Source organism: Electrona antarctica, assembly GCF_951216825.1.
Source record: "Electrona antarctica genome assembly, chromosome: 3".
In the NCBI taxonomy this organism is placed as follows: Eukaryota; Metazoa; Chordata; class Actinopteri; order Myctophiformes; family Myctophidae; genus Electrona; species Electrona antarctica.
Genome location: NC_136808.1, coordinates 12,824,969 through 12,842,267, shown reverse-complemented (window position 1 = coordinate 12,842,267; position 17,299 = coordinate 12,824,969). Strand labels below are relative to the sequence as shown.

At 42.8% G+C, this 17,299-nt stretch overlaps 1 protein-coding gene across 1 annotated transcript in view; it reads right to left on the bottom strand.

Moving 5' to 3' along the window:
- hipk3b (homeodomain interacting protein kinase 3b) overlaps positions 1-17,299 on the bottom strand; it is a 307,389-nt gene that overhangs the window by 214,004 nt on the left and 76,086 nt on the right. The window contains exons 15-16 of the mRNA XM_079497589.1: positions 16,115-16,251; positions 13,708-14,181 (exon numbers count right to left, since the gene is read on the bottom strand). Of these exons, the coding sequence (XP_079353715.1) occupies positions 13,708-14,181; positions 16,115-16,251 (611 nt within the window). The remainder of the gene's footprint in view (positions 1-13,707; positions 14,182-16,114; positions 16,252-17,299) is intronic.

The following is a 17,299-nucleotide window of genomic DNA, read 5'->3' as shown; positions in this document are numbered from 1 at the left end:
TGAAGATATACAGTACGATGAAAGGGATATCTGGACAATGATACTGCACTACACAAAAGACAGCAATCTATTCTAGACAGTAGTGAACAGAGTCAGATATAGCATAATGTCAAGTAAATATATATATATATATATATATATACACACAGTATGCCATCATATAAAATTTACACTGTTACTTCATAATAAATACATTAAAATTCTGATCCCTTGAAAACTGCAATTGTCACTGTAGACTGTACCCATAGACATCACACATTGCGACACACAACTCATTCGGTTTTGAATCATTGTATCCGTCCTGTCATTTCTCCTGAATTAAGAGAGTTCACAGCCAGAACGTCATGTCTGTCTGCATCAGAACAGTTCAGGCAAAGCGTCTCATATATGCTAGAGGTCTGTGAGGACGTTAACCCGTCGAAAGGAACATGTCAGCATTCATCAGCAAAGTGCACGTTGAGCTATGAGGACCAAATAAAGCTGACGCCGAGAGAAAGTCGTTCCCACAAGTGCAATTGAGGTAGACTGCTTATTTAGCTCTACCGTGCGCTGTAGGTGCGACAGTTTATAGCTTATGCAGCACTCATTTGTAGCTAACCAGACAATAGATGGAGGTACTGCAGATCAATCAGAGATTCATGACCTTGTTTGTGTGTGGTCACCGTCTGCCCACTGAAATTGCCTCCAGTGCACACATGGGTGCGCGCACACGCACACGCACACGCACACACACACACACAGACTCATCTCCAACTCTCCACTACTTTATTGACCATTGAAGGACAGCGTAGGTAGGAGATGGCTACTGTCGGACAAAAACATGGTTTCCATAGTAACATCACGTTTTGTTGGCTCAGTGTGCTGAGGGTCTTACTGAGAAGTCGGATATAAATACACTATAGATGCTCAACTACTGCCTTAATGCCTGTTGTTGGCATAAGAACTGGAATTCAATGGCAATCAGTGTTGCTGGTTATGGACAGAGTTATTTATTTGAATTATCACTAACGTTCAGCAATGCACAATACACAAATACAATTTGATCCACATTAACATTAACCCGGTCGGTGCCAAATTTTGCACGCACACTCCCTGGATGCCAACGATGAACCTCTGGCCCAAACTTTCCAGAACGGCCTGTTATAGTAACACATTTTTTGATATTACTCATCCAGATTCTGTCCAAAAATCCCGCAAATCGTTACACACTATCTCTATAGTCATGTGTTCAAGACGGATCTGTCCGATATTTCATATTCCATCCTAATTGGCTAACATTGGCTTTCAAAGTTTGCAGGATTGGCCCGTTTTTAACAAAAAGCCTCAAATCATGAACGCAGCGTGCAATTTACTTGAAAACTTTCACGTACTTTCCTACTAGGCTGAGGAATATATCCCACCCTTTTCACATTGGCCTGTTATAGCGCCACCAACAGGTGGATTTTTGCAAAACACATTTTTGGAAGAAAATGCCTCAAATCACCCAATTGCCATCCAAGGCATAAGAAGAAATGGCACCCTTTTCACATTGGCCTATTATAGGCGCCACCAGGAGGCCACAACCTGACCTGCCCTGGTGGAGACCTGTGCCCCGAGGGGCACTTTATCTAGTTTCCTCCTATAGCTAAATGTATTTCATTGCCAGGGGGGGACAAGGGAATGTGTCCTGCAGGGACGTGCAGAGAGGCAGGGGCTGAAATTCCGTAGGGCACTTTTGGACAAAAATAGAGAAAATAGGTGATCTACAAGCTCACGACGCGTCGCAGCTTGTAGATCTGCTATTTTCGGGGCGCGACCCCACACTCTTTATCTACTGGAAATGTGGGCATACGACGTGGATTTCAAAAACAAATTATGTCAACGCGTTCAAGTTAAGGAGAGTTCTGGGGGAAAAAAACAATTCTCCTGAACGCTGCCTTCGGGTATGGCATGGAAAGGAAAGAGGATACATTTGCATTTGCATTGCACACCAATTTACAATTTAGGCATTTAGCAGACGCTCTTAATCCAGAGTGATTTACAGTAACAAAAAACATGGTAATACATCTGATACATAAAAAATAGTCATCATGAATCACACGTAAGCTTAAGAACCTAACAGTTCTATATATACCGTAGATAGAATATCTATAGATTCAAGAGAAGACACACCTAACCTCGCATCACCAGACTTTTCCAAGACTCAGTACCCAGTGCTTAGTGGTCTATAGGTTTACTGGTTTAACCCATTCAGGGCGGGAACCCCTTTTGGTGTTTTAAGCATTATGTTATACTTTAGCTATTGAAAAATAGCAGATCTACAAGCTCGTAGCGCGGCACAGATCTGCTATTTTTGAAAAATCGTGAAAGTGTGGCGCAGATGTTTGAATATATATTCCTTCAGAGCACACGTTTTTAACTCAAATCTTTGCTTCTGGGGGGTCACTGGAACAACATATTTTCAGATGGGGGTCGGCAGCTAATTACATATATTTTTGGGAGTCCTTGACATGAAAATGTTTGAGAACGACTGACATAGAAACCTAGGTTTTTTCAGAAAACTGTCATGATTTAGAAGACATTTGTAGAATCATCCTCAGGTCTAAATGGGTTGAGTGCACGTTCTCCTCATACACGGTAAGCAACACAGCCCAGCAGTATGGGTCCAGTTCAGACCAGTAGGCTACTGCTTGTGTTGTAACTTCTGCACACAACAATAATGCCTCCTCCACCATCAAAGAACAGATTAATTCGTCCTGGTGTCCTGTGATACTGCACTTTTATACTGACAGACAGTACAGCTCCAATAATATGAATATGAATAAGGATGAATTGTAATTTGGATGGAGAAGGTGACAGAGTGTGTATGTGCCCAGAATATACTGTACGGTAAATGGTGCATTTATATGGCGCCTTTATCCAAGGCGCTTTACATAGATCACATTCACCCATTCACACACACATTCATACACAGAAACCATTCAAGGCACCAACCAGCACATCAGGAGCAATTAGGGGTTCAGTGTCTTGCTCAAGGACACTTCGACACTAACTCTGGGGGAGGCCAGGTTCGAACTGTCAACCTTGCGGTTATCATCCGGCCACTCTACTTCTGAGCTACCGCCGCCCCCTGTATATCCTCTTGTACTGTGATGAAGATAACATTTCTGACTTGGACCTATCACAACTACTGTATCCAATCAACCACACAGTCCAGCTAGCATTCACTGCCATAGACCAAAGTCTGACGTCAATACCAGGGTTCATGTGCTTTTTTATTTGTATTATAATCTCCATTGACCAGACAGTGGTGGTTAGAGTGTCCGCCCTGAAACCTGGGAGGCTGGGTCATACCAAAGACTGTAAAAATTGGACCCAATGCCTCCCTGCTTGGCACTCAGCATCAATGGGTTGAATTGGGGGTCAAATCAACTAATCAAATGATTCCCGAGCGCGGCACGGCTGCAGCTCACCGCTCCTTGTCTGATGCTCACCGCTCCAAGAGATGGGTCAAATGCAGAGAACAAATTTCACTCCGGTAACGTGTGTGACAAATCGTACAACTTTGACTTTGACTTTTGAGAGGGATCTTAGATTGCCTCATATAAGAACTGTGTTTGAAAAATAAACAAAATCATTGCAGAGGTTTCACTCATATGAAAATGAAGAATGAACTGACATTTTCGTTAGAAACAGCCTGCATCAAATACGAGTGACTGACTGTCGTAAACGATACAGAGACACCTCACCGGCAATATCGCCAAGACAGTTTGTTAATATTTGTACCACGATTCTTGTATGAGACGATTTTAAGATGACCCAATGTTATTCTCCATAGAGAAAAACTTCCACTAACCAGGGGATGAGCAAGCGACGTCAGGACTTCGGCGCTCTATAACTGGAGTCTTTTGGCGTTTTAAGCATTTTGTTATACTTTAGCTAGCTATTGAAAAATAGCAGATCTGGCACTCGGTGCCACGCTATCAGCTATTCTTTGAAAAATCGTGAAAATGTGGCGCAAATCTTTGAAAATATTGTTTCATAGCAAACGTTTTTAACTCAAATCTTTGCTTCTGGGCGGTCCCTGGAACAACATTTTAGATAGCCTAGTTTGTTTGAGAACCACTGACAGAAACATAGGTTTTTTGAGAAAACTATCAGGATTTAGAAGACATTTTTTATAGAATCTGGTCTCAGGTCTAAATGTGAATGGCTCAGACGGCATGTTGGAGTCTGTGTTTTAAGAATGGACCATGCACTGCTGAGGGAGGGGGAACGAGAGGGGATGATGATACCTCACATACCCCCATGTCACCTCAGCAGGGGTGAAAATACACCACGCGACTGACTGACACTACAAAGAATGTGACGTTAACTATACCTTCATCTGTTCTATGCACACCACTATAACTATTTACAATAAAGAATTATAAAAGTGGGACGTTTTCCTTTGCGTGGTCGAATCTAAATCTTGCGAGAGGAATATCCTATAGGACCTATAGGTCACTTTATATTATTATTAAACAATGCAGTCAATTCAAAATGCATCTATGCATCTAGTAGCCTAATTGGCAGAGCATACATGTATCCCTCTCATTATAATAAAAAAATGCATATTAGTTAAAGGGGAATTATTTCAGCCAAAGCGCCCTGCCTGCTGCCAAGAGACAGCCACAGGCAGACCTTCAGTGGTCCACACACACTATTACTGCTGACCCAGATGGTCTGAAAGAAACACTGAATGTCCTGTCTGTCTGTCTGTCTGTCTGTCTGTCTGTCTGCACTGCATTCTGACCATAAGGATATCTGGTACAGTACTGCACAGCACAGCATAGGGCTACTGTTGTGCATAGGTGCAGCATAGTCTAACTGTACATATCGTCCAAACAATAGGAACTAAGTTGAGGGAGGGTGTGAATAACAAAGGAAACAATATTATTGTCAGGAGGGAGAAGGAAGATGACATGAAGGTCATTGTTTGTTGGTGGTGCGCTGTAGAAAATGAGCTCTGACTAATAGTCTGAGACACAGAGGAGGGTCTCAGGATCTCAGATACAGGCTCATGCTTTAGACCAACGTAGAGTCGGAGGTGATTATAGTTACATCACATGCAGCAAAGTGCATGGACAAAGGAAAGGAGTCCTGCATGCGCAGTCAACTCTCCTCCGAGTCCCACACCGTCCGTCTGTGGGTCCACCCCCCCCCCCCCTCTCTCTGATTCTCTCTCTCTCTCTCTCTCTCTCTCTCTCTCTCTCACACACACTCTCTCTCTCTCTGTCTCTGATTCTCTCTGTCTCTCATTCTCTCTCTCTCTGTCTCTGATTCTCTCTCTCTCTCTGATTCTCTCTCTCTCTCTCTCTCTCTCTCTCTCTCTCTCTGATTCTCTCTCTCTCTGTGTCTCTGATTCTCTCTCTCTCTCTGATTCTCTCTCTCTCTCTCTCTCTCTGTGTCTCTGATTCTCTCTCTCTCTCTCTCTCTCTCTGTGTCTCTGATTCTCTCTCTCTCTCTCTCTCTCTCTCTCTCTCTCTGATTCTCTCTCTCTCTCTCTCTCTCTCTCTGTGTCTCTGATTCTCTCTCTCTCTCTCTCTCTCTCTCTGATTCTCTCTCTCTCTCTCTGTGTCTCTGATTCTCTCTCTCTCTCTCTCTCTCTCTCTCTCTCTCTCTCTCTCTCTCTCTCTCTCTCTCTATCTCTCTCTCTCTCTCTCTCTCTCTCTCTCTCTCTCTCTCTGACACACTTGGCGATGCGGTCAGTGAAGGACCGTAAATCTACATGACAGCCTTTCTCTGTCATATTTAGCTGATACTATAATTGCGTAGATTGCATCTGACGATAACACTCACACTATGCGAATAATGCACAAGGCTGCAAAGGTGCCAAGCTAAGGTATACAGCACCAACACATTATATGGAGCACAGATAGTTAACTTTTTCTGGAGATGAAAGAAAAACAAGCTGTTCAGGTGAACATGATTCCATTCCCTTGAGACATTCATTCATCTCGCAACGCTATAATAAGATAAATAGGCTAATGAACACCGCACATCATAAACATACATTATAATTAACGTTGTAGCCTATATGCAGACATATGAACCTATAGCTATTGAAGCTCTGCCACCGACAGACAGGCAGTCCACACTCCACATATAGCTAGGCGTTTAGGCTGCTTGCTAGATTCATTCATTGCGCTTATTATTTTGTCACATTATGACCTGCTGCTGAGCGTGTGTGTGTGTTGCAACGTGTGTGTGTGTGTGTGTGCGCGCGCGTGCGCGCGCGTATGTGTGCGTGCGTGCGCGCTTACCCTCCGTTGCGAAAGCGCAGTGCAAAAGCAGCAAGAGCAGAATTCCCATAGAAAACACACAGTTTGCAAACATCCCCCTGCCTCCTGCTCCAGCAGCAGCAGCTCTGCTCCACCTGGTCCTGCTGCTGCTCAGACGCCAGCCCTCTCCTCCTCCTCCTCCTCCTCCACCTCCTCCATCTATCCTTTGCGGCAATAATAAGCAGCATCCATCGGCAGCACGGTCCACTCTGCTGATTCCCAGTTTGTAAAGATCTGCTAGTGTCCACACACCACCACCACCACCACCACCACTACTCCTCAAACCGGGAGCCATTTGCGTTTCCAGTGGACGAGTAGTTGTTGAAGTTTCGGTCGCGATGAATAATGCATCTGATCAATCCTTTAGTGAGGACAGCTGGAGGCTGTTGTCTGTGATCTCGCTGCCTGTCCACGCACGGCGAGGCGAGGGGGCAAAGTGGCATTGGTGACTGAAGATTTCAATAAATGCTGCCTGTCGCTCTGTCTGTTGTAGCTATACTCCTCGGTCGGCCCACCCATCCATTCATCACATCAGCAGCATGTGGCGCAGGGCTGCAAATACAGGGCACCGCCGCCGCGCCGCGGAGGAGTTGGCCAAAGGTTTGACATTTTATAGCTGCTGCTGCTGCTATACACTGTCTACTAGCCTAGCGCTGCAATAAATCGTCCTCACTCACAATAGCCTACAGATTAAACGATAAAAAGGAACACCCATGTGAGTTGGAGCAACATGAAGAAATAGAGATAGAGTCAGTCAGTCGAAAGGCCAGTAACCCAATGCTGTCTGTCTGACTGCCCAACAAATATGATAATTAGGAGTCGCTGTCCTGTGACTCCTGTCCCTAATAATGTTGGGGGTATAGTTGTACCGGACGGCGGGCGACCTCTGGCGGCTTTAAGTAGAACACCATGCTCAACTGCTCAGCAGGTGAGAAGTAGGCTATAGTGAGTCTATATTGATTAGAACGTCCACAACAAAATGTCAATATTTACTCAGAGGACAAATTAACCCTCACAATTCTGCTGTATAGACTGTATTTGGTTATTACATTTAAGGCCCAATACTTTTATAATTGCTACAAATTGATGCAAAACCTGTGAGTGATATCCAGTCATTTGGGGAATAAGCAAGACATTGAAGCTAGGGTACATCTTGGTCTGATAATGATGTGGTCCACCGTGCATGCTCAGATCATAGCCTATATACTTTACATTATATCCGGCCATTTTCCAAGTAAAGCATACATTTAGGCCTATTATTTATTGAGGGACACCGTTTGTTTTACATCTTCATTACATCACCTAATCATAGCTATACCGAATTCCCTCCTCGATGTTGTAAGATGATAAGAGCGCCCCTCACTTCACACGGGTGTGATTTTTGTTTTTACATTTAGGGGGGGAAAACAGCAAATGTAATGTTGTGGTGCCTGGTGCCCACTGGAACTGTACCCCCCCCCCCCCCCCCCCTCCACAAGCTGTAAACCAAAATAAAGTTATTTCCTTCAAAATAATTTCCTATGAATGAACAACATGGAAACATGTATTTTCATTTTGGTGGTCAGTAACCTCACAAGACAGATTCAAGGAGACTTTTTATTTATTATATTTTTTGCCAACGGGTCATGACCCCATGGTCATTTGTTTACTTAAGTAAAAGTACTGTAAGTACTCCGTTAACGTTACAAGTAAAGGTTCGCTCTTCAAATTGTACTCGAATAAAAGTAGGCCTACACAAGTATTGGTATGAAAATGTACTTAAAGGGTCAAAAGTAAAAGTTGCCCTACTCATTGTGCAGATTGTCCAGTTTCAAGTTTTCAATGTATTAACAAGCCTAGCTCACAATGCTGTGTGATTCAAATGGCCGTATATTTTGTAATTATAATCAAAATCAACAAAGTAACGTTTTCAAATAAATGCAGTGGAGCAAAAGTACAATATTTGAATCCGAGATGTAGTGGAGTAGAAATAAAAGTATTGGAAATTTGAAATACTCCAGTAAAGTACTAATACTTCAAAATTTAGAGCACTGCATTAACCGTGTGAGCTCAGCCCTACTCTGTACTTTAGTTACTTTCTACCATGCACTGTCAGTGGTGTCAGGTTAATATATTTAGCAGATCACTGTAGTAGTTGTAGTACTCATCTTCTTCCACAGGGTGTCATCCAAGGATCAGAACAGATTTTTAAAATGGGCTCAAATCTGTACATGCAAGTTTCTTGCCGTCCACTGCATACAGTAGTGTGCTAGGAATTGTTTGAGTGTCTAACTATCAACAGTGTATGTAAAACAAATCTATAACACTTAGATTCTATCAAAAAAATAGTGCTCTGCCTAACTTTCTAACAAGCATTTATGATGAAAAGACCAATCACAAAACCAAAAGGATTGCAGCAATATTTTTTTTTAATTCAAAGTGAATCTTAACAATAATACACCATAAAGTCTTATTTTGACACTCACCAAAAGAGTCACCTGGAAAACCCGCTTAATGTGACAAAGTAGAGAAGGCTTGGTCACACCTAAATCACTGAGAACTAGAGAGGAACCACTATCGCAAACTGTAGAGACATCACATCCAGAGTTAGTTTTCCCAGTCCTCATACTGTAAATATTGCACAGTGCAATTGCTACATGGCAAACTAGTGTAGCACAAAAATACAAAAGCAAATTAAACAAAATGGAAAAAACAAAGCCACAAAAACAAAATCTACTAAAACAGTAACAGTTCAGATTTCATTATCAAGTCTATTTGACGAGTAATTTAAATAGATGATTCCATAACTTGCAGTGAATTAACTTTGAAATGGATGCATATGACCAGAAAACCCAAAAGACCAAACCAAAAACAACAAGGATCGAAGAGTAACACAGTAGCACATAGGACTTATATAATATATATATAGACCCTGAATTCATTTATCTTATACCACAGCAGTGGATTCTTCTCCTCTTATAACAAAATCATAACCTTTATTGTAGTAATTTCCTAAACTGCTGTTTTTTATTATTATTATTATTTTTAATCTGTTAAATGTTTCACAAAATGAAGAAAGAAAATAAATCTTGTTAATCGTGGACATTTTTTTTAAAAGAAAAGAAAATCAAAATGCTCTCCTCTTGCATCCATATTTTCTTTTAGGTGTGGGAGAGCTTGTGCAGGCGCATTGCTGGTGAATACCTTTAACAGGAATCAAAATACAGCTTACATTTTGCATGCTTTATTATTGGATAACTAGATAACCATTTCGAGCACTAATCTGCCAAGTTCATGCCGTGTTGTCATAAGCTTTCTTTCCCGAACCAAAGTATCAGTGTGACCAGTAAAGCATGGAGTGGGGGGAAAATCAATATATCAAAAACACCTGTGTCCACATAATATCAGATTCAAGACTTGACTTTGCAGAGAAGCAATGATAACAATCTCCTGGACAAAATATCGAAACATTCTGAAACACATTAAAACATCCAATCGTCAAGACTGTACTCATCATGGGGCATGAGCCAAGGCTCTTCTGATACTAAGGTTGTTGAAGTCGTACATAAGGAAATCTATGAGGCGATTCCATCCAAGTAGAATAATACAGCTACTGTCAATAATGAATATTTTTAGCCTTATGCTTAATATACTTGTCGCTTACTGAAAACAACAGTTAGAAATACAGTGTTGCATCTTGTAAGCTTGTGAGCATGACGTCACATGACAGTAGTATAAATCAGGCTTTACTTGTACAGTTGGAGGCCATCGATATTGTCCTTTTTGCTGAGGTTTGCGTGATCTGCGCAAAAGGACAGTTAACCCATTTTGGGCGGGAACCCCTTTTGGTGTTTTAAACATTGTTATAATTTATCTATTGAAAAATAGCAGATCTACAAGCTCATAGCGCGCCACCGAGTGGCGCGCTACGAGCTTGTAGGTCTGCTATTTTTGAAAAAATCGTGAAAATATTTATTTCAGAAAACTGGAGGATTTAGAAGGATTTTTTAAAAATTTGAGGTCAGGCCTAAATGGGTCAAATGATAAGGGACAATATCGGTGGCACCCAACTGTATGATGGAAAGGTGAGCGAACCACTTCTTATAGGCAGACACAAGTGACTCCGGTGTGCATGCAAAGTAAGATGAAGTTTAGCATGGAGATATCTAAGAACACTTAGTGGTGCAATGACCGCACAATGTAAAGTATTGCATTTTGCTATTCAGTCAGAGTGACCATCTTAAAAGATTAGTATTAAAAGTTGTATCACTAAAGAGTGTGTGTGTGTGTCTCGCAGAGAGGTTTGGTGGCAGGCAGCCGTCTAAAACAGGTGAGACCACCACAGCCCACTCCTCTCCTGTTATTTCAAAGAAAATAAGCACAGCAGAGGAGTATAATGTCCCTGGAATGACACCACTATTATGTTGTATTTCAATTTGTCTTATGTCTATGATTAGCTTTTTTTTTTACACCACCCCTCCCCCACCACCCCAAGTGGCCGTTACGACTGGTAACTACATGACAGATTGTTATTGGATGGCCAATCTTTGTCCTCGGTTAATCAGATTGTTGGTGGAAGAAACCCCCACCACAACCACCCAACCCCCCCCCCCCACCCATCTCTCCAATTCTACCACTTTCAGAAATCTCAAGGCACAAATACAGTGCTGCTCACACTGTCTCAGTTATCAGTACAGGAACATAGGAACGATGGCCAAAGATTTGCATTGACAAACACCATCTTGATATGAGACACTCGTAAAGGGGAGAGCGAGCCAAACCAAAAAGGCAGTTAAAAATTCACAAATTGTGGAAAGAATATTGAAGCCTGAAATAACGTTGAATGGATAAAAGGGGGCTGCAAAAAGGGCTGTTTTGAAACTCCATTTCAAAACAGAAAGGGGAAGAAATGTTATAAAAACATGATTTTTTAGTGGAATAAATACCTTCGGGCGAAAATCTTTTCGGACACATTGGCTAATCAACCAAGCCCCTTTCAGGCCTACTAACAAGTGCTTAGTGGTGTGTGTGTGACTTAGGGAAAACTTGTTACAGAAGCATTTCACTGAACACACTGAATATATATTCTGCCATCTCACAGTGCCCCTGCAATACAAACAAGAGTACTGCTAGTATACGGTATACATACATACTGTAACAACCACAATGAAAACGTTAAATCAATCCTGCAAGCTACAGCTTCAGCCTACAAAACGGCAATATGAAAACATACAAAAATTAAGTTACATCGATACATCATTTATGAGCCCAAAAAGGTTAATAAGGATAAAATACTGATGCAAAAACACACACTCCCAAAAAAACCGACAAATGCAACTAATGTCCATCATCAGCAATACAGTAGTTACAATGACACTCCAAACATAAAAGCAGAACACTAAAATCAAAACCACTTCTATTTCAGATAATTAGGGCCCTATAAAAAAATAGGAACGCTAGGTTTAAAACTCAGAGAAATCCCCTAATTTCACAGCTATTGAAGTGGCAATCATCATATAGCAGCTTATCTATGATACATTCAAAAAAAAAAAGAAGAAAAAAAAATACACGACTTATTAATCGCCCGAAAAGCTAGACAAAGCCTCAGCCTCATTTTTTAAATACCATTTTTAATTTAACCCCATTTCTATGACTACAGTTTACTTGAGGTCTATGCAAACAGAATAGCTACCTTGCTAAGGAAATCAATTACAGTCTTTGGTGCTGCACAAGCAACTTCATTTTGAAAGTAAAAGACAAAAATGTACGCACACATGACTAGTAAAAACAAACGACAAAAAAGTTCACACAGTATATACTGTATATATTCTCCCTGACGGAATGTATAAAATAAGCAGTCGACACCAATAAGCCTTTAAACAAATGGTATAATGTAAAGGGAAAAGTTAACTTCGTCACACATGCATAAATGAGATAATTGCACACAGTTAACTCACACCTTATCAAGCGTCTGCACTAAATAGACTAGCTCTATAATATTATGTCCATATATATGTGTGTGTGTATCCAATACTGCATGGTCTGCTCAGGCTTAGAAGATCCCATACCGTGAATGAGTTTGCATTTTTGTCCTCACCTAATCAAAGCCATGCCCACCACACTTCATAAACATCTATAAAACAAAGTGAAAACTGAAAAGACACTCAAAATGAAAACGCACAAAGACGAAGAAACAAAAAAACAAATCAACAACTATTTAGATTGTATTGCAGTTTCATTAAACAGTACAAATACTGTTAGTAGTAAGAGTTTCACTAAATAGAAATTGATTATCAAATATTAAGCTACACTCAATACTTGCGTTTTGTATACACTAGTCATTCGGGGGGAGGGAGAACACAACAAAAAAAACGAAACGTTTAAAACGGAAACAGCAAGCATTCGCAACAGCAAAGCATGCCGTCCTTCGAAGAACAGAACTACACACCGACGTACACTTAATCCAAAAGATGAGCACCGTTATCCACGATACATCACGTCCATGCAGGCTATGTCATGGACATATACACATGGGCATATATATATACTGTCTCACACATAGGATGCATCGACCGATTGGAATTTCAAGTGCTGCAGTCCGGTACATTAATATTCATGTATATAGTCATATATAAGAAGTAACATTAACAACCTCAAATATATAAGGCACTATGGCTGGGGACAATTATACGATGCAGCGAGTCTCGTGACATGAACACTAAGAGCAACGTCTACGTACGCGTCTTCTCCGCTTTACATTTTTCTGCTCATGCAAGAAACACATGCAGGAACAACCAACCCTATTTAAATCGGTTAAGTGACTCGACATTGCAAACACCGAAAGGACACAGAAAAAAGTACAAATACTTCAAACGCAGTACAACAACACACACCGTGGACAACATGTGCATCTGTCAAACCTAGAGACTGGGGATGGCTTTACAAATATGGATGTGTCTTGCACACGTAAGAAGGCAATATAGAAAAATAGCTGGGAACAGGGGTGCAAAGTTTTAACTATTCAACACCGCCCCAATTATTTACCTGTTTTGAGGAGTATTCATAGAAGATCCAATGCAAAGGTATATCAAATGTGCAAAACACATTGAGTGTGAGTTTCTTATCTACACATTCATTCATTCAGTCATTCATACATTTTTTCCTTCTTTTCCCCACCCTGCTTCCTTCTCCACCACCAGAACATACTCCTCTCTCTCTCTCTCTTTTTTTTTTAAAGCTTAAAGTTCAATTACACCCAAGTCTACATGATTCAAAAAAATAGCTTGCTTTCTCTGTGGTTGTGCCATGGCTTTGGAAATGAAAACCATGTTGTTTGTGTTTTCGCAGAGGATTGGCCCTGCTTGCTGCTCAGCCCTCAGACGGTGCAAGGTGTATCTGGGGGTGCCCCCGTGGGTGAAATGCCCACTTAGATGTAGGGGTACTGGTTGATTTTGGTGGGGCTGAGAGGGAAACTTGTGTAGGCCGGCGAGGCGATGTAGGAGTGCGGGGGGAAAAGGGGCTTGAACGGGCCCTGGTGGTGCAGGGTGGGGGACGGCAGCAGCCGGTGGTTGATGCCCACCGTGACCTGGTGCACGAGGCCCCCCGGGTGGGAGATGCTGTAGGAGGGCTGGAGGACAGGGCGCGAGGACCCAGGAGAGGCCAGGATGTGGGCAACCGGCGCAGCCGTGACAAGGGGACCAGACGTGGGATAAGACAGCAACGTGGGCTGGGAGTGCATGGGGTGGCCCCCGAGGTGTGGGTGGGGGGCCGTAGCGTGGTTTGGGCTGCCGTGGGACAGCGTGAAGGTGTGCCCATGCATGGTGGGGGGGATGTAGGCCTGCGGTCGCCGGTGGGGGTAATTTCCGTTCCACTCCTGGTGGCAGGAGCCGTAATGCTGCACCTGAGGAGGAGACGATAAACATCACATACACGGTCCTTGTAAAAAAAACAAACAAAAAAAACAAAACAAACACAGCATGTGGCACGGTGGCGTGCTCACCGCCGTTTAATCATTTGGTGTCCATGACATCAATATGGCCAGTGTTCGGGGGAGGGAAGCCGGGCGGGGAGAGTAGTATAATATTTGTCAATGCACGCATTCCTACAGGCTGGGGGCGGCAGGTAGTGTTGGGCGGGAGGAGTAGGACGAAGGCTCTACGTCCTCCCGGTGGGGGCTCCTCACTGCCAGGTGAGTCAGTAAGACGCAACAGTATGTCCTCCTGGTGGAGGCTCCTCAGTGGCAGGTGAGTCAGTAATGGCCCCTACACACTGTAGGAGTTTTAAACTTGTCGGCGAGTCATCAGATCGTTTTTTAAATCGTCTGTCATTATATCGTTGTGGCTTTCACACTAAACGATTGGTCGCCGACTAAGCATCACACACTGCAAGAGTTCACCAAGATGCGATCCAGACCCGATACATATACTGTAGGCTACATCATTTGTTTTTTTATTCCAATTCATTTTGACATCTCACGCACGTGCAGGATACCGTGATACAAGCGTGAGAACGTCACAGAACGCTGGACGCATCTCTCTCTCTGCGTGCACGCCACAGATACAGGAATAGCCAGGCTACACAGGGCGAAATGTTTGTGATAGCCTACGTGCGCTATAGCGAGACAGGACGTTAAATCTTGATTTTAATTAAATAACTCTGTCTCTCTCCGTATGTGGGCGCACGCACGCGCGCGCACAGCTGTCCTGTGCTCTCATTGGCTGTAATACAGGACTTCTCTGGACGCGATCGCAAACCATTTCATACTGTACGATGTCCAGTCGGGAGAGAGCCAAATATCAACCCTGCTTGATATTCATAAACGGTCGGGAAGGCGTCGGCGAGCACTTTTATCGGCGCTATATCTTCTCGCAGAGCCTTTCACACACAGCGAGCAAAACCTCGGCGATCAAAGCCCGATCTTGCGTCAGATCGGGAGTTGTCGGCGAGCGCCAAAAATGGTCCCCAACAGCATAATCGGAGCAAATATCGTGCAGTGTGTACGAGCCATAAGACACAACAGCAGTGTCCCTGTGAGTCAACACAATTATTTTGTTGCTCATCTGTAAATAATTGGAATGCTTCTATAGAGTTACTTCCGTGTAATGCAACAACCTCACCAATACAAATCCCTTGTATGACAATAAAATATAATTAAAATATATCTTTTTATTTGTATTATTTCTCAGTACCACCGCCAACCGGTACAAGATGGACATCAGGCTAATCTTTTTTCTTTTCTTTTTTTTGAATCATCCTATCTTTGTTTATATATAACGCCATTTAGGTCAATCATGATATAACTTTATGTTGTGCTAATAATATAGCAGCGGGTACTAGAGTCTGCCAGTCAACTGTCTTCCGTATTTTGGTACGATGATGCGTTGCGCAACGCACCACTGCCGCCACATTTTAGTTACTCTTATGTTTTTGCTACGAGAGAGACTTGAAGAGAGATTTAAGTCAAGCACTTTGATGTTGTCCGTTTTGGTGTTTTAAGCATTATGTTATGCTTTAGCTATTAAAAAGTAGCAGATCTACAAGCTCATAGCACGGCACTCGAGCTTGTATGAGCTTGTAGCTTGTAGGTTTGAAAAATTGTGAAAATGTAGTGCAAATCTTTGAATATCAGAGCCAACGTTTTTAACTCAAATCTTTGCTTCTGGGGGGGGTCCCTGGAATAATGTTCAGCGACTACAGACGAAAGACAATAAATATCACGATTCACATTTGAGCAAGAATCGTGCAGTGCTAAAATAAAAAAGAAATAAAACTGTGTTGCGGTACACAAATAGCAGGTATTTAAATCAGTGTTTGAAGCGGCTGTGTATACAGACCTGCCCAAAGCTCATGGGCTGCTGCTGTTGAGGCTGGAATGCGGGGGTGATCTTCTGAGGCCGGTTGAGGAGGGCAGTGGAGTGGTGTAGCTGACGCCCGGGGAAGCCTCGCCCGTTGGACTGGCACGACAACAATTCTAAAGAATGGATGAAACCAAGGGAGACGGAGGGAAGTGGGGGGCATTACACGCCACGTTAATAATTTGGTGTCCACGACATCAATATCAGAGAGGGAACGGCGAGGGGGTAAAACAAAAAAAAGAATAAGAAGAAGGGAAAAAAACGGGGATAAAACCGGATCCAACCAACACGGCTTCATCGGAATGACAGCGCCGGGAGTCTTTGAGTGATTAATATGAGCCATTTTCAACTGTATTTGATCAGATAAGATTCTTCAAAAACACTCTGGCGTCTGTCTTGTGAAGATAATCTACATGTTTATAAATAGATATGTATGGGAGATATGAGGAGGAGGAGGGGTGGGATTGGGGTGAGTGGGTGTAACTAAGCTTGTTCATAATATTTATAGTTCTTGTACTGGGGGTCACACACCATTGGCTATAAATAACCCCCCCGCCCCCCCTCCGATAGCACTAGGATAGCAAGCTGTGGCCTTTTATGTGAAGCTGTAGAGGCGACAGTTGGAAGCTCGGTGAGCGGACAGGGAGATATGAACCTGCGTAATGTTGACCGGGAATTAACACTGGCCGCTCAACTTTAAATGAACCTGTTGAGGTGGGCTCCTAAAAGAGCACGCTCAACAGGAGACAGACGTGTCCAACCGGGCCACAGCTGCAGTAAAGCCTACAACAGGTGCCATGCACAACCCCGCCGCAATGCCTGACAAAAAACATCCGTATCACATGTGTTTGTTCAACATGACATCATTCTCCTATTGCCATGCGTGTTTTGAATGTTCAGGACATGAAGCACTATGGCGACGTTGCGCATGCCACACGTAGTGTAGCTTTACAAAAACTGCACACATCCACACAAATACAGAGCCTTGGAGAACCTAAAGGGCTCTCAAGATAGCCAGCTGGAAGGAATCAAAGCCAAGGGAGAGATGACAAAGCAAACCAATGTCCACTTCACAGCTCAGAGCAGAATGGTCAGGGCAGGTCACCCATAGTCACCTGTGAGAACCTCTGTGGCCTACTAAGGCAGTGTAATCCATGGCCATGT